The sequence below is a fragment of the Hordeum vulgare genome, chromosome 6H, assembly GCF_904849725.1.
Source record: "Hordeum vulgare subsp. vulgare chromosome 6H, MorexV3_pseudomolecules_assembly, whole genome shotgun sequence".
In the NCBI taxonomy this organism is placed as follows: domain Eukaryota; kingdom Viridiplantae; phylum Streptophyta; class Magnoliopsida; order Poales; family Poaceae; genus Hordeum; species Hordeum vulgare.
The window spans coordinates 123,437,910-123,460,611 of NC_058523.1; the positions used below are offsets into that span (position 1 = coordinate 123,437,910).

General features: G+C 41.4%; 1 protein-coding gene across 1 annotated transcript in view; it reads left to right on the forward strand.

Annotated features, from left to right (window-relative positions):
* The first annotated feature begins 21,399 nt into the window (after positions 1-21,399).
* Positions 21,400-22,702, forward strand: part of LOC123405206 (probable small nuclear ribonucleoprotein F) — an 89,818-nt gene continuing 88,515 nt past the window's right edge. Inside the window, exons 1-2 of the mRNA XM_045098986.1 lie at positions 21,400-21,519; positions 22,594-22,684. Of these exons, the coding sequence (XP_044954921.1) occupies positions 21,400-21,519; positions 22,594-22,684 (211 nt within the window). The remainder of the gene's footprint in view (positions 21,520-22,593; positions 22,685-22,702) is intronic.

The window sequence follows — 22,702 nt, forward strand, 5'->3', positions numbered from 1 at the left end:
TCAGGCGGACAAGGAAACCCTAATGGTGACAGACGTGGTGAGCTCCATCGCGTGCAAATCAGATCTGAATGTTGTAGCTTCGAGCAATTTTTCCTTTCCCGCTGCTCATAACTGAATGAACCCGTTGATAAAAATATATGCTACTTACTATATATATATATACATTTGCATCTAAATTCGTGTATCTTGTTGGAACCCGTACTGCAGAAAATAGATATTATCCTAAATCTTCCAAAATCTTAGGATTTAATTAATTGCAAGTTGTTGGAACCCCTACTTTAGAAAATAGATAGTATCCTAAATCTTTCAAAATATTAGGATTTAATTAATTGCCGCCACATACTTCCCACGTCAAGTTAAATCATGTCATAATATCCTCTAAGGTGTTGTTTCGTAAACTGAATAGTATGAACACCGGAACAATGTTAATATGTTGATACATAAAACAAACGTAGACAGTTAGGAATAGGTCTTATGGTGGAGATTACCTGTTGTGTTTTCCAAAACAAAGATAGAAAAAGCATGTACACATGGTATAGATGGGGTTCGCGAGATACTAGGATTTAGTAAATAAACAAGCAGAAAGATACTAGCATTCCATATACATATTGCGGCTACTTTGCTTTTACATGTTGTGTTTTCCATAATAACATGATTAATTAGGTTCCATCCTCAGCTTTAACGTGTTCTTCCCAAGGTTCTCATCGATTAGTACCGTCAACCTCTACATATGCTACTATTTTCTTTACTATTTTGTTCCCTCATTAGCTACTATTTTGTTCTTATTTTTTGCATAGGTGAAATGTGAAGCCAAGCGAGAAGTCGAGAAGCCTATATGCAAAGAGTAGCATATCATGTATTATGATAGTAGGCAGTAGTAAGCATATTTGAGTTATAGTAGTGTAAAGATTGCAATAGACTAATTTGGTGTTGTTTTCGACGAGTTTCATTTGTTTTGTGATCTGTTCAAAATATTGATTGTGTATGTGATTTGTATACCTGTGAAATGGAAACCTCACAAGGGGTACCCACTTACGAAAATTGTTTGACAAATTACAAAATTTATGGTGTGGATTCGAATTATGAGATCAGCATGACATGTGGGACCAATCTAACTAGTGGGACGAGTACAAAAGTAAAATAGCCAAAAAAGAAAATGAATATAAATTAAAATTCCACAAACCAAAATTCAAAAAGGCTAAAATGTTGGGCCTCGCCCATGTAGCTGACCAAAATTAATACGGAAAAAATTATAAAAGACTGAATTGTTGGGCTCGGCCCATGTAAAACACTGAACTCGATTGGGCTGATTCTTATCAACAACCAATCCAATTGGTTGTAACTTTGCTAGGTCAGCTTGCCACGTTGGATCTGACGTGGTTTGGCAGACTTCTAACGACCAAAATGATTGGTCGTAGAACCTATGACCTTTTTTTTGGTCGTAAATGTTTACGACCAATCGAGAAGAAAGGTTGTTATAGTTCATTAGAGACCCTCAACTTTTGACCGTCTGTTTTTGGTCGTAAAAAGGTCACAAATGGAAATCAATGCCATTCAGTGACCAATATTGAAGGTCGCAAGTTAGCATATTTCTTGTAGTGAATGAGACAATATAAATGCATGCATCTTTGTCCACATAAGATGTGTTCTCTTTTATAAGATAGAAAGAAGTAGGTTTATTGACTCAACATAAAAGTAAAAGATTAGCCCTTCGCAGAGGGATGTAGGGAAAACTCATGTGCTAGAGCTTTTAGATATTTTGAAAGTAACAAGATTGTAAAACAAGCTTTTGAGAGGTGCATAATTTGTCAACGAATGCTAGCAGATAACCCAATACTTCTCGTGCTGGACTAGTTTTGAGGAACGACTCCCAAAGTGGGGATGATCACATCCCCTTGGTCTCCTTTGTTTATCACTGCCAAAGTTTTCTGATTTCGCATCAACAAAGCATGAAGGAGGTTTTGTTTGTTATTATTATCTTCTACGAGCTGGGCGCACTCATGCCAGTCCCTCCTTGTATTAGGGATTCACAGATTAAACATGCAAACCTATGATAAAGCTTGTCAAGTATGAGAAGATCATGAATTATCTACTACTTCCACATGTGCTAAAACAGAGGCACAAAACAAGGAGTAATATTTGAAGGTTTAAAGATAGCACATGAGTAATATACTTTAGGAGTGGTGGTGAAATACCACATAAAGGGAAGGTATGGTGGACTCTTGGGAAGGTTGAGGTTTGAAGGTATGGATGCACAAGGAGTATTCCTGCTTAGTACAAGGGTTGGCTAGCAAAGGCTTTTGAGAGCAGACAAATGATGTTGACTTGGATGCAAAACAATATAAGGTTTAACATAAAGAATTGGCATGAAACATCAACTTGTCTTCCTTGTCAGCATAACACTTCAAGCATAAGAACATAAAGGTTTTGGCTATGGCGCTACTAGAAATACTCATGCCTGTTGTTATGACCAATGCTATGTTTGCCAAGATTAAATAAATTTTTCAAAGCCAGACCTGATATGTAATATGAATACTCCCATAAGAATCAACATATAAGGTCGAGTGCATGAAGAGAATACCAGGTGCAGCAAAGAAACCAATAGACTTCTCATTAATATTCCATCATAGACAACTGCACACTCACGGATACAAGACTCTCCACAGAGGAGTGATAGACCTCAATGCAAAGACCTATTTCATAAGATAACTTGCCTAGACATGATACGACACTAAAATTGACCATAACAGATAAAGGACATAGATAAAAAAAGATACCGGGCACTCTTGCAAGCTTGGAACAAGCTAAGGGAATGTCATTACCCATGAAGATTTCACTCTTCATTCTACTTGTTGTTCTTCAAGTCCGCTATTATGCGTCGGAGTGTTTGGTTTTCAGCTTCCAATATAGCAACATGTAATTTAAGCACATGAAAGTCTTCACATAATTGGTTAGTGATTTTGTAAGCTTCGGATATAGCAGATGACACAAGTGAAGCTTCCACGGAGGGATAGTTCCTAAAAGGTTGAGAGAAAGATCATGTTGAGGGTTAATAAACCCCACGAGGATGGGGTTGTTGGAGCTGGATATTCTTGATGAAGGATCTCCTTCTTGCTAGGTGGTGACCATCTTGACTTCCTCTCTCACGGAGCGCTCCATCTCTGCTTGTCTTGCGGCAATTTCTTCATTAGTAGCCCATCCGATGACCTTCCCTTGGTTGATATCTTATTGGACACGGTGAAGACGACGCCCCGTGTAGTCTTGCCCGCTTGAGTCGCAAGAAGACATCTCGAACAATAGCTTCTTAGCCTGGCAGAAAAGATCGTAAGATAAAACGCACGGAATCACAAGATACAAAGCCGGGACCTTCCGGGAAAATATATGACAAAAATTTCTACACCAAAAGGAAGGTAACAAGCCAAAGTGGGGTCGGAGACGGACTCCGTGTGGTCCAGGCAACCTCCTCACGCGACCAGGAGGTAGCCCGCGCCACCAGGTCACCTGGAGCACCTGGAGCTCCTCTCCGGCTGCACTACGGATCGGAATTTTCCTAATTTTACAAAAACACATAATACAGAACTTCTATTGATGTTCGCGAATTTTCCTTACCGTATTTCATACCTATTCTTATTCTGCTTCTGCCGGTGTCTGACACAGTGTTAATATATGTTCTTCATGAGTGGCTACCTGTATCACATCCACCTTGACATTGATGGGGTCTCCAGCCATCTAATGCTTGAGTCTTTGCCCATTCACAACATGTGGTTTTGTGCCTTTAAAATTATTAATCTTGATTGCATCAGAGTGGTAGACTTCTTCGATATGGTACGGTCCTTCCCACTTGGAAAGTAATTTACCTGGAGAAAACCTGAAACGAGATCTATACAACAAAACTTTATCACCAACATTAAATTCACATTTCAAAATTCTCTTGTCATGCCACTTCTTTACCTTTTCTTTGAACATTTTTGCGCTCTCGTAAGCTTCACTTCCCCACTCATCTAGAGAAGTCAAGTTCATGAGACGCTTTTCACCAGCAAGCTTTGGGTCAGCATTAAGCTCTCTAACAGGTCAGAAAGCTTTGTGCTCTAACTCTAAAGGTAGATGGCATGCCTTGCCATAGACCATATTATACGGAGACATCCCCATGGGATTTTTGTAAGCAGTTCTATACACCCACAAGGCATCTCCTAACTTTTTGGACCAGTCCTTTCTAGAACTGTTCACTGTCTTTTGCAAGATCAACTTGATCTCTCTGTTTGTGAGCTCAACTTGCCCACTTGTTTGAGGGCGGTAAGGTGAAGCAATTCTATGATTAACTTCATATTTGGCTCGAGCTTTTCTAAAAGCACCATGTGTAAAATGTGATCCTCTGTCGGTCATGAGGTACCTAGGTACACCAAACCTAGGGACGATTACATCCTTGAGCATTTTCAAAGATGTCTTGTGATCAACACTTTTAGTGGGGATTGCTTCCACCCACTTGGTCACATAATCAACAACCACTAAGATGTGAGTGTACTTGTGTGAAGGAGGAAAAGGACCCATAAAATCAAAACTCCAGCAATCAAAAGGCTCAGTGACTAGAGAATAATTCATAGGCATCTCATTTCTCCTACTAATATTACCAACTCTCTGGTACTTATCACAAGATGAAACATAATTTCTAGCGTCTTTAAAGAGAGTAGGCCAATAAAAACCTGACTGGAGAACCTTGTGTGTGGTCCTCTCACCGGCATGATGTCCTCCATAAGGACTGTTATGACATTGTCTCAAGATATCCTTCTGCTCATGTTCCGGTATGCATCTCCTCACGATCCCGTCCGCACCTTCTCTAAAAAGATGTGGGTCATCCCAAAATTAATACCTCAAGTCGTGGAAGAAATTCTTCCTGTGCTGGAATGTTAAACGTGGAGGCAAAAACTTTGCAACAATAAAGTTAGCATAATCTGCATACCATGGATCAAAATTAGATTATACTTTCAAAACAGCTAACTGTTCATCAGGAAAACTATCGTTGACCAGAATAGGATCATGTGGTATGTCCTCCATCATGGAAAGGTTGTATGCTACAGGGTTGTCTTCTCCCTTCCTATCAACAATCTGTAAATCAAATTCTTGAAGAAGAAGGGACCATTTGATAAGCATTGGTTTGGCATCCTTCTTTTCCATAAGATATTTAATAGCAGCATGATCAGTATGAATGATGACTTTAGAATCAACAATGCAAGGCCTAAACTTATCACAAGCAAACACTACCGCTAAAAACTCTTTCTCAGTAGTAGCGTAATTCTTTTGAGCACTATCAAGGGTTTTGCTAGCACAATGTATAACATTCAATTTCTTATCAACCATTTGTCCTAACACAGCTCCAACAGCAAAATCACTAGCATCACACATGATTTCAAAAGGCAAATTCCAATCATGTGGTTGGACTACAAGGGCGGTTATCAAGGCTTTCTTAAGAACTTCGAAGGCTTCCTTACAATCTTCATCAAACACAAAAGGAATACCCTTCCGGAGAAGATTAGTGAGGGGTTTTGAAGTCTTAGAAAAGTCTTTAATAAATCTTCTATAGAAACCAGCATGACCAACGAAACTACGAATACCTCTGATGTCCTTTGGATAAGCCATCCTCTCGATTGCTTCGACGTTTGCCCTGTCCACCTCGATTCCCTTTTTAGAAATCTTGTGGCCAAGAACAATACCCTCATTGACTATGAATTGGCACTTCTCCCAGTTAAGTACCAAGTTCGTCTCCTCACATCTCTGCAAAATTTCATTAAGGTTGTGGAGATAGTGGTCAAAAGAGGTTCCATAGAAGGAGAAATCGTCCATGAAGACCTCCACAATTTCCTCACGAACCATGAAAGTTAGCAGAGATACACCTTTGAAAAGTAGCAGGAGCATTGCATAAACCAAAAGGCATACGTCTATAAGCATAAGTACCAAAGGGACAAGTAAAAGTGGTCTTCTCTTGATCGTCAGTGTTAACATGAATTTGAGAGAAGCCGGAATACTCATCAAGATAGCAAAAGTGGGCGTTTTTGGATAACCTTTCAAGCATTTGGTCAATAAACGGCAACGGGTAGTGGTCCTTCCTGGTTGCTTTGTTCAGCTTCCTGTAATCAATACATATTCTATATCCAATAATAATTCTTTGAGGTATTAGTTCATTCTTATCATTAGGAACCACAGTCGTACCTCCTTTCATGGGAACACAATGTACCGGACTTACCCACTTACTATCAGCTATAGGGTAGATAATACATGTGGCTAGCAGCTTGAGGATTTCGGTCCTCACAACATCCTTCATCTTCGGGTTCAACCGTCGTTGATGATCAACAACCGGTTTAGCATGAGGCTCAAGATTAATAGTATGCTAACAAATAGATGGACTAATCCCCTTAAGATTAGCAAGGGTATAGCCAATAGCGCCTCGGTGTTTACGAAGGACTTCCAATAATCACTCTTTTTCATATCCTGAAAGGTTAGCATTGGTAATAACAGGATATACTTTCTTTTCATCTAAATAAGCATACTTGAGCGTATTGGGAAGAGGTTTAAGATCAAATACCGGGTCTTCTTTTGGTTTCGATAAAATTCCCAAAGGCTCAACCGGAAGGTTGTGCTTCAGGATAGCAGGTTGTCTCAATAATATGTCGTCTAGCTCATTCCTTTCCTACTATGCATATCATTCTCGTGGTCCTCCATAAATTGCTGCAAAGGATCGTTAGAGGGAATAGCAATGGAGGCAATCTCTTCAATAATTTTATCATTACTAGGCAAATTAGTACCACGAATTTGCTTCGAGAATTTAGGAAAGATAAATTCATATGGCTTACCATTAAATTCAACAGATACTTTTCCTTTCCTGCAATCTATAATATCTCGACAAGTTTTGAGAAAAGGCCTACCAAAGATAATAGGGAAAAAATTATCTTCCACTGAACCAAGTACTAGAAAGTCGGTAGGATATTTTACCTTTCCACATAGGACTTCAACATCTCACACAATTCCAATAGGAGAGATAGTTTCTTTGTTTCCAAGATGAATAGTAACATCTACGTCTTCAATTTCACATGGTAAAATCTCACTCATGATCTCCTGATAAAGTGAAAAAGGAATAGCACTAGCACTGGATCCCAAATCACATAGCCCGTAATAATTATGATCTCCTATTTTAATAGATACAACCGGAGTACCTGAAATTGGGCCTTTATTCTTGGCTATAACAAGGTTAGTAGAAACAACACAAAAATTTGTATTGGAATCCTCAGTATTACTAGTAAAAAGATCCTTGACTAATGCAACTTGAGGAACGACCTTAATCAGGTCCTCTTGCTCATTAGTCGTTCTTTCACTTTTATTGAGTATGCCCGTGACAAAAGAATGCTCCCTCATCCTTGTGGGAAAGGGGGGCTTTTCATATAAAGCTGGACGCAAGATAGGGTCAACAACATTGATATCAACATGTAATTCCTTAAAAGGTTTATGGTGTTGATCCTCCCTCTTCTTAGAAGAGTCAATATGAGAGGAAAAGTCTTTGCAAAAATCAGTTAGGAGTCGGGAATCAAGACAAATCTTAGCACAAAAGGTATTGAAGTAATCAGTTTTCACATAGCTCTCAATGTAATCATGCTCATAATTTATAACGGGTTCAATACCTTTATCAATATCCCAATCTTCAGTGTTCTTCTGGATCCTTTCAATAAGATCCCACCTAGCTTCACCGCTTTTGTTGGAGAATGCCCCACTAGAGGAGGCATCAAGCATCTGTTTATATTGACGAGAAAGCCTTGCATACAAATTTGTAAGAATAATTTCCTTGGGGAGATCATGATTGGGACATTTGAGCATTAGGGACTTCAATCTCCCCAAGCTTGAGCGAGGCTTTCTCCATCACGAGACCAAAAGTTATAAATATAGTTCCTGTCTCGATATTCTCAGGAAGAGGATAAAACTTTGCATAAAAGAGAGGAACAAGATCATGCCAATTTAGTAAATGGGAGTTATAAAGAAGCATATACAATTCCAAAGACTTATCTTTTAATGATAGAGAGAATAGCTTTCTCATAAAAAAATTCATCGATATACCTGCAAGCTTAAATAAGGAGCATAGTTGTGAAAGATATAACAAGTGTTCACCTGGATGTCTATCTACTGCATAGCGATTAGCCAAGACACAATCAATAATACAAGTTAGTATTTTAAAGGGCACAATTTCATTAGGTGGGGGAGGCTTCTCCACCACAATAGCGTTGGGGCGGTTCCCCACAAGCAACAAACCAAGAGAAGAGTTGTCCATAGGGACAAGAAGCGGAAACAGTAAAATAAAAACAGCACGTACAACGTAAAGGTTTTCCTTACCAATTTCACTTACCAATAGCACTACACTCCCCGACAACGGCGCCAGAAAATGGTCTTGATTACCCAAAAGTGTAGGGTATCTATCGTAGTCTTTTTGATAAGTAAGAGTGTCGAACCCAATGAGGAGCAGAAGGTACTGACAAGCGATCTTGAGCAAGGAATAAATGCAAGTACTAAAAGGTAACTTTTTATGGGTTTCCTAGTATAAGCAACAAGGAAAGAAATGCAAGGAAAGTAAATGGTGCCGAGGTGCAGCAAGTGGCCCAATCCTTTTGAACACAAAGGATAAGCCGAGGGACTAAACTTATAAGGACTAAGGCGTTCCTAAGGACACAGGGGAGAGATAGTCAAGTGCTTTTGCCATATTCTGTCTAGTACTATGTTTTCTATTGATAAGTGTTATGTGGGTGGATCTTAACTAGTGCACCGTCTAGGCTAAGACAAGTACACTCTTATGATTAATCCCTATTGCAAGCATTCGCAAATACAAGAGAGAAATTAAGGCAAAGCCTAACCATAGCAATAAGCTTTAGGATCCAATACTCCCTCGTGCAAAAGTATGCGAACTAGGGTTCAGGTTTCTGTCACTCTGGCAACCCACCATAAGCATTATTTATACATGAGGCATTCCCCTAGGTCCTTAAAAAGGAGAACTTTTATGTAGTCAACATTCACATAACACCACTAGAAGAATAACACCATAACCTAAATATCAATCAACACATATTACTTCAACATCATATGGCTACTAGCAACTAGAACTCTCCCATGTCCTCAAGAACTAAAGTAACTAATCACAAGACATAAAAGACATCATGATCATGGGTGATGGAAATATGATGAACAATCTGGTCATAACAATAATTCTCCAACAAAACTCAATAGCAGTCAGCACAAAAGAGTAATCAACACCGGTAGAGTACAGGGGATGAATAGTTCAAGGTACAACTCCGATTGCAATGGTAAAGTGAGATGTGGTGAAGATGGAGATGGTGCTGGTGATGATGATCTCAATGATGCCCGTGACGATGATGATGACGATGAGGACGATCTCCCCTTCCGGGACGAATTCTCCCCGGCGGAATCTGCCCGCCGGAAAGGTCTTTTCTTCTTTGTAGGTTTCTTCTCCAGAGCGGCGACGAAACTCTGGAAAAACTTCTTTCCCCGTAACTTTTAGGTCATGAGATCCATATAGGCCAAAGGAGAGCACCGGAGGCCCGAACCACCACCCAGGCGGCCTCTGGGCATGGCCTAGGGGTGGCCCGCGCCACCAGGCCGCCTGGGTGCCTGGTGGCCCCCTCCGGCCTTCTTAGGCCTGTCTTCGTGATTCGTTCGGAAACTTCTTTCCCATAAATTTCAGTGTAGTTGGAGATGTTTTGATATGGTAACTCTTCATGCTATTTTCTCCACTGAATCGTGCGTCTGTTGTTTCGGCACCGGAAAGTTGTAAACTGTGTAAAATAAGCCAAAACACTATAAGTACATCATCATATTGTGAAATATATCAATGAATAGAGACAAAATATGATACAAAATAGTGATGCATTTTGGACGTATCAGTAACTGATGTACAAACATAACAACAACTTTTCGACCCGGGGAAAAAAGTTGTTCAAAAATGATGCCTCACGTACGGGTTACATCCCGTACTCGACGGAGCCGCATCCTGCATCTCCATGTCACCTCAGATTGGCTCACCGGAATTAGGTGATATCGTGCTGATCGTTCCAGTTGTGCCTCCCATTTATCTCAAGGCCACCTGTGTTGCCGGCCTATACCCTGGGTCGCAATGGAAGCACCTACGGGACATCTACACGGACAACCTTCCCGATGCCAGCAAGCTGTTTGTTGATGTGCCGACATCGACGGTGGACAAGCCAGCGTACTACAACGAGTTCATGGAGGGGATTATCAATGAGGGTGGCCTATGGTATGGCCCTGTGGAAACTTAAAGCCAATAAAGCCACATCCAAGATCCCCACGGCCAATACATCGACGACAACCTCATCCAACACACCCAAGGCCAAGACCCCCATGGCTAATATACCGACAACAACCTCAGCCAAGACACTCAAGGCCAAGAAACTTTGGAGCAAGACAGCGTCGACATATAAGAGGATGCATTGTTTCACGATGATCTATCTCATCAAACCAGTGCAAAAAAGGAGAGAGGAAAGCGTGAGGACACGATGATACACAAAGGATGCGAACAAGTTAATTTGCAAAGCTTGGATGAAAATTAGACAAGATCCCGAGACTGTCACGGAGCAAAAAGGAAAACTATTTTGGAAGAGGTCTCACACATACTTCAGTGAACGTTGGAAGTTTGAGCCCTTAAAAATTTGAGAGTGATCGCGACGATGCGTTAATATAAAAGAGGTGGGCCTTCATCCAGTTGGAGTGCAACAAGTTTTTTGCCTCCCTTGAGAACATCACCAGGCAACCCATGAGTGGCCTAGGCATCAAGACATGGTATGCAATTCAGTATCTTGTTAATATGGGTGTATCTTGTTACTTGTAGCTTTCATCTCCATTGCATATGAATGTATATTGTTGCTTTCATCTTCATTTGTAGACGTTCCAATCTTTGGAAACCATCAAGATCCAAAATGGGGGCAAGGCATTCACCTTAACCCATAGTTGTACGATGATTTTTGAGTGTCTCAAGTCCAAGGAGCAATATGTACCCCAAAAGAAAGACGAGGGACCGACATCGGTCATTGAGCCAAATGGAGGTGAGAAGAGGGGGAAGACAAACTCCAAGGTTGATGACAAGCGGGAAGTATTAACACTCACCTTGCAAGAAACTTTGAAGGGGTCATGATCCAAAGGAAGTGAGGGAGGAGAGAAAGCACCAAGAGAAAGAGGAGCAAACAAAGACCTACTTTGAATTACAAAAGAAGAAGCTCTCAAGATTGAGGATAGCTATGCCCAAACAAAAGAAAATGAGGTGACGCTTGAGTTGATCTTGAAGGAAGTACAGATCATGATAGTCGACTTGAGCAAGGTGTTCCCAAGGAAAAAAGGTGTGATGCCCTCGTCTTAATCGTGCATTAGTCATACATGCAAATACGCACGATCAAGATTGGAGACTCACACAAAGATATCATAACACAACTCTAGACACAAATTCAAAAATAAAGATCTATATTAAAAAGGAAGCCCACGGAGGCTCGAATACACAAGTCAGCGGAAGCAACAAGATCTGAGTAGAGACATAATTAAACAAGTTTGCCTTAAGAAGGCTAAGCAAACAGTGACATCTAGAAAAAAAAAGGCGCAGGACTCCTACCTGGGAGCCTCCTGTCTGCTCCTGGTCATCGGCGGCCTCGACATAGTAGTAGGCTCCATCGGGTTTGTAGTAGTCGTTGGCGGGATCAGCTGGCTCCTGGCTCCATCATCAAATCACAAAAATCATATCGAGGGAAAAAGGAGAGCAAAGCAAATGTGAGTACTAATACATCTCCAACGTATCTATAATTTTTTATTGTTCCATGCTGCTATATTATCATTCTAGGATACTTTTTGGGAATTTATATACCAATTTATAATATTTTTGAGAACTAACCTATAGATCCACTGCCTAGTGCCAGTTCCTGTTTTCTTGGTGCTAGTGTTTTAACCATGCCAAAAACTTTATGTGATGTGCTTGGTCTCACCAATATTGAAGTGTGTTCCCTAATCTTGCATCTTGCAGATTCTACCATCAAGAAACCTTTAGGTAGAATTAATGATGTGCTTATTATTGCAAAAAAAAATTATGTGCCTGTAGATTTCATTGTGCTTGATATTGATTGCAATCCTTCTTGTCCCATAATACTTGTAAGGCCATTCTTACGAAATATAGGTGCAATTATTGACATGAAGGAGGGAAACATAAGGCTCCAATTCCCATTAGAGAAAGGTATGGAACACCTTCCTAGAAATATAATTAAACCACCTTACGAATCAGCCATTAGAGCCACTTATGGGTTGAGTGTCAAAGATAACAACACTTGAAACTATGCATTATGCCTAGCTAGGGGCATAAAACAATAACGCTTGTTGGGAGACAACCCAATAGTTATCTTAATTTTTGTTTTTTTACTTTCTGTTCTTTTGTGTTGACATGATTATTGACTCTATAATTATTATGTTTTTATGTTTTAATTAGAGTTTGTGCCAAGTAAAGCCTTTGGGGTAACTTATTTGATGAGTATGATTGATGCTATGCAAAAACAGAAACTATTGTCTCGAAAGCATAATATTAGTTCCCTGCTCGAGCGTGTTAAATTCATAAAAAATTTATGCAGTGTTTCTGCACAAATTCTCCATGTTGTCCTAATTTTTCAGAATTTTTAGAGTTAAAAAAGTATGGTATCTTCACAGATTGCTATAGATTGTTCTGTTTTAAACAAATTCCGTTTTGCCTCCATAGTTTTCTTGTTTTGATGAAGCTATGGATTATATGGGGGCATATAAGTCATCGATAAGTTAGAATAAAATATGCAATATGTTTCTTATACTAACGGATCTCACGAAGTTTTGTTGAGTTTTGTGTGATTGAAGTTTTCATGTTTTGAGTGTGATCGCGATGGACCATGGAATAAGGAGTAGCAAGAGCCTAAGATTGCGGATGCCCAAGGCACCCCAAGTATTATTATAAGGAATAATCAAGCGTCTAATCTTGGGGATACCCCGGAAGTCATCCCGTCTTTCGTCTGAAACCATCGGTATGTCACTTGGAGCTACATTTTTATTCATCACATGATATGTGTTTTGCTTGGAGCGTCGTTTGCTTTTGTTTGCTTTTACTTTCAGTTTGTCACAATCATCATTTGCTGGACACACATATTAGATAGAGAATCACCTTCATTATGATTTGCTAGAATACTCTATGTGCTTCACTTATATCTTTTGAGCTTGGCAGTTCCTCTAGTACTTCACTTATATCTTTTCAAGCACGGTGGAGTGTATATTTTATAGAAATAATTTTCTCTCGTGTTTCACTTATATTTATTTGAGAGATGAATAAATAGTGACGGTAATTTGCATTGGTCATAAGACTACTCCAAAAATAATAGGCATTCAATGAATGATAATAAAAACCATCATGTAGCACACATAAAGAAATTGTGAGTTAATGACATTGATATGGTAATAGGAAACATGTGTAAGCCCATAATTGTTGATTTATATAAGTGTCGGGATGAAAGGGGTGTTAACTTGTTGTTCATCTAAATATTAAAGAGGCATGGTGATGATGTGTGAGCATTCTTATTCCTTGTTAAAATCCTAGTGTTTTCTCGAGTCGGGGGCGCGCGGCGGTTAACTCCTACCAACCCCCTCCCTAGGGGCATGCGAGTAGTGCTTTGATGTGTGATAAAACTAATAAAACTTCACAATAAGTATGTGAGTTCTTTATGGCTAATGTGACACCTTGGACATACACATCTTTACCTTCTCGCATTTGCTAGCCTCTTCGGTACCGTGCATAGCCCATTCTCACCTCGAGGATTGGTGCAACTTTCACCGGTGTATCCACACCCCGTGGCATGATACGCTTTGTTGGACATAAGCCTCATTATATATTCCTCAAAACAACCACCATACCTACATATTATGGCATTTCCATAGCCATTCCGAGATATATTGCCATGCAAATTCCATTGTCACTTCACATGACTAGTTCGTTCATCATCATATTGCTTTGCATGATCATATAGAGCTGACATAGTATTTGTGGCCAAGCCACCTTCCATCATGTTTTTGATACATGTCACGCTAGATCATTTCACATCCTGGTACACTGCCAGAGGCATTCTCATAGAGTCATAACTTCCTATTAGTTCTCCATATTGAGTTGTAAGTAAATAAAAGTGTGAAGATTATCCTTGTTAGAGCATTGTCCTAGTGAGGAAAGGCTGATGGAGACTATGATTCCCCCACAAGTCAGGATGAGACTCCGGACAAAAAATAAATAAAATGGGGGAGGCCAAATGAGCCCACCATATTTGAAAAAAGAAAAAAAAATGGAGGAGGCAAAAATAAAGAAAAAAGAGATAAAAGCCCACCATAAAAAAAATGAGAGAAAAAGAGAGAAGGGACAATGCTACTATCCTTTACCACACTTTTGCCTCAAAGTGGCACCATGATCTTCATAGCGAGAGACTCCTCTGCTGTCACCTCCATATGCTAGTTGGAATTATCTTATCATAATAAACTTGGCTTGTATATTCCAATGACAGGCTTCCTCAAACGCCCTAGGTCTTCATGAGCAAGCAAGTTGGATGCACACCCCACTTAGCTTGAGTTAAGCTTTCATACACTTGTAGTGCTAGTGCATCATTTGCATGGCAATCCCTACTCCTCGCATTGACATCTATCGATGGGCGCCTCCATAGCTCATTGGTACACCTAGTTGATGTGAGATTATCTTCTCCATTTTTTACCCCTTTGATATCTACCGCCATATTCTATTCCACCTATATGCTATGTCCAATGGTTCACGCTCATGTATTGCGTGAAGAAAAAAAAGTTGATGCATATTCAAAAAGTACGATCCAATTGCCTGACTTGAACACGGTGGTGCTTAACATTTGTATTTATGTGGTGAAGACGGAGTCATGCCTTACTAATACAATAAAGATGAATAGGGGGTAAATATTCTTTTAGGATCTATACTTTGAAAATCAATAATTATGTTGCTTATACTTAATCAATATTATTATGTTGATGTTTGTTAATTGATTATTTCTCAATGATCATACATACAAGAAATTATATTATGGATAGCATGTCACATAAAAATTCTGTTTTTATCATTTACCTACTAGAGGACGAGTAGGAATTAAGCTTTGGGATGCTGATACGTCTCCAACATATCTATAATTTTTTATTGTTCCATGCTCATATATTATCATTCTAGGATACTTTTTGGGCATTTATATACAAATTTACAATATTTTTGAGCACTAACGTATTCACCCAGTTCCCAGTGTCACTTCCTGTTTTCTGCGTGTTTTTTGCTTTGCTGGTTTACCCTACCAAACGAAGTCCAAATGCCACGAAACTTTAATATGATTTTTTTGGACTATACGAAGACCTGCAAGCATCAGAAGTGGATGAGAGGCCACACGAGGGAGGCACAAGCCAACAGGGCGCGACCTAGAACTTGCATGTGCCCTAATGGCTTGTGGCCACCCTGGATGCCTCCTGACATCCCTCTGTGGCCTATAGATTCACAAATATTCCGAAAACCCTAAGAGCACTCCCGAAAAACTTCTCCGCCGTCGCAAGTCTCTCTTCTGATGGGAGGCCATCTAAACCTTTGTTTCGGCGATATGCCAAAGGGGAGATCAATCACGGAGGGCCTCTACATCAACCTTGCTGCCCTCACCATGACGTGTGAGTAGTTCACCATAGACCTACAGGTCCGTAGGCAGTATCTAGATGACAATCTCTCTCTCTCTCTCTCTCTCTCTTTAATAACATGTTCATCGCATCTTCGCTTTGATCTGTCCGATGTAATCACTATGTATGGTGTGTTTGTTGGGATCCGATGAATTGTGGGTTTATGTTGAGATTATTCATAAAAACTATTTGAGTCACCTCTGATTATTATGATTCTTAATTGCATGATCATCATAGCTTCGTAATGCTCTCCGATCTGTTGAGATAGTTTGGCCAACTATATTAATATTTCTTCAGTGGGAGTGGTGCGTTGTAGTAGGTTCAACCTAGCGAATTTCTATATCCCAGTGACAGAAGGGGACAAGACGAGTCTTTATTTTGCTGCTACTAAGGATAAAATGGTGGGGTTTATTCATATTAATTGAGTTTATTTTGTCTACATCATGTCATTGTTCTCCAAGCATTACTTTGTTTTTAGTTAATACGTAGAGAGGCAAGCATAGAAGTGCTCTTGAAGTGGAGTAATAGTAATAGGTGCACGCAGGAGTCAGCCTATTTGCTTATGAACGTGATGCCTATATACACATGATCATTGCCGTGAAAATCGCATAATTATTCGCTGTTCTATCAATTGCCCAATAGTAATTTGTTTACCCACCATATGCATTTTCCATGACAGAAGCAACTACGGAACACTACGACCCCCGGGTCTATTCACTTATATATATGTACAAACGATACTATTACCTTGTTGCCATTATTTGTGTTTTATTTTATTTTGTAATTTACAATTATCAACAATTATCTACACACCTCATCTGCTTGCAAATAATGAGATCAAGGGGATTGACAACCCTCTTGCACGCGTTGGGTGCAAGTTGTTTATTTCTTAGTATGCAGTCGCTGAAGACGGTTGAGGATTGGTATTCCTATTGGTTCGATAAACGTTGGTTTTATAACTGAGGGAAATACTTACCCGCATTGTGCTGCGATAAACCGTCCTCTTCATGGAAAACCCAACGCAGATCAGAGTCATCAATTACTCATCCAAAGTATTCGCAAGACTTACATCACATCTATGCCAAATATGGATCGGTGTTAAGGAAAGGGGGTGTATTTCTGGACTATACTGCAGAAAAGACAGAATAGAAGGGAAGGCTTAGCCTATCGAAGACTAGCATCTTGGAATGTCTTGCACCATTAGAAGAGTACATATTAGTATAACATATGTTAGTATTTAGTAGCAATGCCCAGAGATCCTTCCTCGACTCCTCGCGCGAAAGCGATCTCGGAGCCATCATTTGAGTTTAGTGTCACAAGTATTTAGTTATAGTTGTAGTAGATCAGGATACTCTTCGAGCGTCCATTACCGTGGATCGAATAGATATGCTTCCCTACGGGGGTGCACCAACTTACCCAACATGCTCGATTAACTCCGCCCGGACACACTTTCGAGATCATGCACGGCCTCGGCCGATCAACACAACATAGTCATACCCAGGCTCAACAGAGAGGCGACCACGCCGGTCTAAATCCTAAGTGCTCAGGGATCTTGGGTCCATCTCCCTTTGCAGTCCTGCGTGTTACGAGGATAGCCTAGATCAATCCTAAATACATCTTTACACAAAGAATGTGCTTATGCGGGCCACCCGGGCATGCGCAGCTCACTGTGGCATCTCGAGAGCTTTTGGGAGAATGTACGACATAGAGTGCCCATACTTATCCGCGCGTAGTGGTTAGTGCGAAAAGGAGAGAGGCCTACTCATATCACATATCCAAACTCGTTAGTGTCTTGGGAGCGCACGAAATGATCAATGATCCTGTCGCCCCGTCTCGAGGACTTACGACAAGGGTGGGGACCATCCCCCTCTTGGTGCGGTCTGCCTGCTCGGACGTGCCTCGTAATTATCTCGCGGGTACCATTCAGGTCAACCCGATTCATAACAGACTGTCCGGAACTCAGGTCCACCTCAACCGGGGTGGTACCGCCTGTCCCTTCAGTCCCACAATAACAGTAATAGGGGCAATAAGTAAGGTAACAGTGTGTCCTTGGCATCAAGGGGGATCCGAGGAAGCACCCTCGATGGATTTTTATTTGATGTAACCGTCAAGGTGAACGATAAGGTATCAGCCTCAACAGGTTCACACTTGAGGTGTTGCACGACAAAGGCGTCATCGGAGGTGGTGAAAGAGGAAACACCCTCAGTAACCCACAACCGACTAGCTATGCTATAGAGATATCATCAGGAGTGAGGTAGGAGGTATCACCATCATCACTCGATAGCAGCGCTGGATAGTCGTACAACTAAGGGGGTGCGGTGATGTGTGGATCTTGGCACGTCAATCACCTCGATCGAATCTTCAGGTAATATAGCAGGGCAACAAGGACAAATGGGAGGGTCACTGATGGATCACTCCTACGGCGCCAGAAATCGGCACGTTGACGGGAGACTATTCTTGACTCGATACTCCCCGGCAACGATGCCAAAAATCCCTCGCGGCCTCTTGAGCTTGCGTTGGTTTTTCTCTTGAAGAGGAAAGGGTGATGCAGCACAGGAGCAGTAATTATTTCCCTCAGTTGAGAACCAAGGTATCAATCCAGTAGGAGAATCAAGCCAAGTGTCGAGAGTACCTGCGCAAACACAAACGAGCTTGCACCCAACTCTATAAAGGGGTTGTTAATCCCTTCAAGATTGATAGCAAAGTGAGAGTTGAAGGCGGAAAGTGCAACGAAGTAAAAGTGTAAGGCTCAAAATATGAAGTGGAGTAGACCCGGGGGCCATAGTGTTCACTAGAGGTTGCTCTCATGATAGCAAGTATTACGGTGGGTGAACAAATTACTGTCGAGCAATTGATAGAACCGCGCAAAGTCATGACGATATCTAAGGCAATGATCATACATATAGGCATCATGTCCAAGACAACTAGACCGATACTTTTTTGCATCTACTACTATTACTCCACACATCGACCGCTATCCAGCATGCCTCTAGTGTATTGAGTTCATGACGAACAGAGTAACGCCTTAAACAAGAAGACATGATGTAGAGGGATAAACTCAAACCAATGATGTAAACCCCATCTTCTTACCCTTGATGGCAACAACACGATGTGTGCCTCGCTACCCCTTCTGTCACTGGGTGAGGTCACCGCATGGTATGAACCCAAAACCAAGCACTTCTCCCATTGCAAGAACCATAGATCAAGTTGGCCAAACAAAACCCACAACTCGAAGAGAATTACAAGGATATGAAATCATGCATATAAGAGATGAGACAAAACTCAAATAAGATACATAGATAATCTGATCATAAATCCACAATTCATCGGATCTTGACAAACACACCGCAAAAGAAGATTACATCGGATAGATCTCCATGAAGATCATGGAGAACTTTGTATTGAAGATCCAAGAGAGAGAAGAAGCCATCTAGCTACTAGCTATGGACCCGTAGGTCTATTGTGAACTACTCACGCATCATCAGAGAGGTCATGGTGTTGATGAAGAAGCCCTCTGTATCCGAATCCCCCCTCCGGTAGGGCACCAGAACGTGCCCCAGATGGGATCTTGCAGAGACAGAAGCTTGCGGCGGCGGAAAAGTATTTTCGTGGATCTCTCTCGTGGTTTCAGATTTTTAGGAAATTTATAGGCGGAAGAAGTAGGGCAGGGGAGCCACGGGGAGCTCACAAGCCTTCTAGGCCCGACCCCCCTAGGCCGGGCCTGGTGGGCTTGTGACCTCCTCCGAGGTCCCCTGCCTTGGTTCTCAAGTCTCCTGCGTGTCTTCTGTTATGGAAAAAATCATTCCACAGGTTTTATTCCGTTTGGACTCCGTTCAAAATTCTCCTCTGAAAAGGGTCAAAAACATGGAAAAAACAGGAACTGGCACCGGCACTGAGTTAATAGGTTAGTCCCAAAAAAGATATAAAAGGCATACAAAACATCCAAAGTTTGACAAGATAATAGCATGGAACCATCAAAAATTATAGATACGTTGGAGACGTATCAATCACTAACCAACTTATACTAAGCATATAGGATAACAAGTAAGGTACAACAACAGGTTACAATAAGCAGGCTATGCATGAGAATAGGAGCTATCGACAACAGTAGAAAAACCTAATGCAAGCATGAGAGAGAAGGAATTGGTGATATAGGAATGATCAATGAGGTTTTGCTTGCCTGGAAGCTCTGCTGCAAGTGGTTGGACGTCATAGGTGCAGTCGTACCCAGTAGCAGTATTGGTCTCGGGGTCTATCGGGGAGAATAGGGGGAAGAAAATATATAGAGCAAAAAAATGCATCACGATGCATGACAAGGCAATATGTTGTGTTAGCGGTGACCTAGTGCAGTGCTACGCGTTATAGACGGAGTGGGAAATATCCATGGATATTTCCCAAGCTTTAGGGAGTTATTGGAGAGACAGTCCGAGGGGAAAGATCCATGTTCATCATGTTAGAGGCATGTGACAGATGAGTTGATAGCATATTCAGATTCTTTATATTTTTCTAAGCAACTTTCATATATAAATAATTTCATCTTACTTAAAGATTATTTTATATGATTTTTCAAAGTTTTAAACATTTTCTAAAATTACTGGATTTACATTAATTAGAAAAATATTAAATCAAATAAAATGCTAAGGTCACACAACTCTGTGTACACACAAGTATACGAGAGAGGCCGACCAATGGGTCCGTTGAGGAGGTCAATAGACCAGTCAACATAGGCTGACTCATGGTCCCCCCTTGACGAGTCAGGAGGATGATTGGGCCGGTCCTATCTGTTTATACGGTGGATGGGCCCCACATATCATACATATGGAGCTAATTAGGGGATAGATTAATTAGCTGGGTTAATTAGAGGGTGGGACCTACAGTGACTTAACAAAATCAACTTAATAATTTTAACTATTTTTAGTTAGATTAGGAGGGTGGGCCACCAGTGAGTGATTGGGCTGCCTAGTCAGCAACATTGACTGGGGTCAACCTAGTCAAGTAAAGCCAAGAGACGCACTCGCGGTGACCCAGGGTGGGCCCTAGGCGGTGCCACATCAACGGTAGCCCCGGAGTTGGCTCCGGCGATCAAATCCACAGTGAAGGCTAGCGGAACTCTTCGGAAATGTGTGATAGGGGGTCAGATCGAGCGCGGGAGGTGACATTCGAGCACCCACGAAGTGGCGCATCCAACAGCGATGGTGACAGGGCGGAGATGGCCAGAGTCAACGTCGACGTTGAGGCGAGGCGGCGACCGGAGCTTGGGCTGGTGTGGACGAATCGAAGGAGCATTCAATCGAGTGAAACAAAGTGGCTATGGTGCTCTATGCGGTGCGATGAAGATGTTGGACACCACGGTTTGACCATTTGGTCACCGAGGCATCACCGGAGACGATCTCGAGAAGCGCTGAGCTTCAGCTCACATTGTAGTGATGGCTACAGGACGAACGCGAGCCAGAGAAGTCTGGGGGAGGAAGAGGGGCTCATGGCTGTCATGTAGAGGTGCAAAGTGGGCTCGAGGGAGACTTGATGGAGCGAATCATGGCAGCGAAGCTCCAATGTACCGAGGTGGAAGAAGACGGCAAAGCGGGCGCTATGGTGGCTTCCGGCCCAACCTAGTGGCACCGTAGGCCATAGCGATCGATGGTGAGAACCGTGGACACAATCTCAGGGCGCACGGGGAATGTTGAGCGTGCAGGAGAGGTCGGCCATGGCAACAGCATCGCTAGGGTGGGAGGCGAAGAGCGCGGGGGAGAGCTTAAAGTGAGTGGGAGTGGCGTTATTGGAGGGGAGGCGACCAAGGGGTCACGGGGTCGGCCTTATCCCCTTCTCCGCAGAGCTGTAGCGGCGGGGATGATGAGGTGGTCCGGCAAGGACACGCGGGATCGTTCGGCTGGGCCAGCTGGGCCTATCCCTGTGGCCTAAGGCCCATGGGTAGGGTTTTTCTTAAAAAATATTCAGTTTCATTTTTTACAGCAATAGCTTTTTATTTTAGTTAGACATCAAATGACTTTTGTAAATTATGGGACTATTGCATTATTTGGCACTGCCACAAAAAGTATGGAAAGTAAATGAAGTTGTTTGAATTTTGCATAAATGAAAAGGTATTTAAATATGCTTATTTGGCCCTGTTTTAGTTGATATAGCCCAATTAAGCAACCAAGTGATGTTGATTTCCTTAACCAATAGTTGCTATGGAATATTGGCTAAATGGTGAACTATTTTCCAACCATGTTGGTGAATTTAATTTCTCAGTTAATGATGATGATATATGAGTCAAAGATGATCATGACTAGTTAATCAAGGTAGCTTACTTAATGATGATGATCAATGTAGCTCATTAAATAAGGGTGTTACAAAAGGGCTTTGTTCGAGTACAAGCAAAATGAGATGCTCGTGATAGATTAATGAACTATGAACAGATGCAATCATTTTGTATGCCCACATGAAATAAAGTCGAGATGCATGAACTACGTCTCAGACATACTTCTCTGTATATTGCCATGAACTCTAGCCAAGAGGCATTCATTTTGTATGCTGGCACGATGCCGACATGAATTCTAGCTTTATTTTCTCAAATATGTTTGTTGGAAAAAAAGGCCAGGCATACCAAATGGGTTGGCCGGTTGGGCACACTGGCAATACTGGTGCGAACGAGGGTGGAAGCCGGCCCTAGAGGAGACCCAAGCATACAAAAAACGGATAAAATATGTGTCCATTTGTGTCGGCCGCTTGGAGTTGGCCTAATGCCCCTAACACCACTACTGTTATATCTACTCATTCAAGAGTAAAATATGACCACGTGGTTCACTTTCTCATGGTTCATATGTTTTGCAGGCCACGGTATCAGTTAACCTAAAGCCTTTCCTTAACAACCTATCTGGAAAGTTTGTTATCGTCAAACTGAAGTGGGGTATGGAGTACAAAGGTAATATGTGTCCTTTTC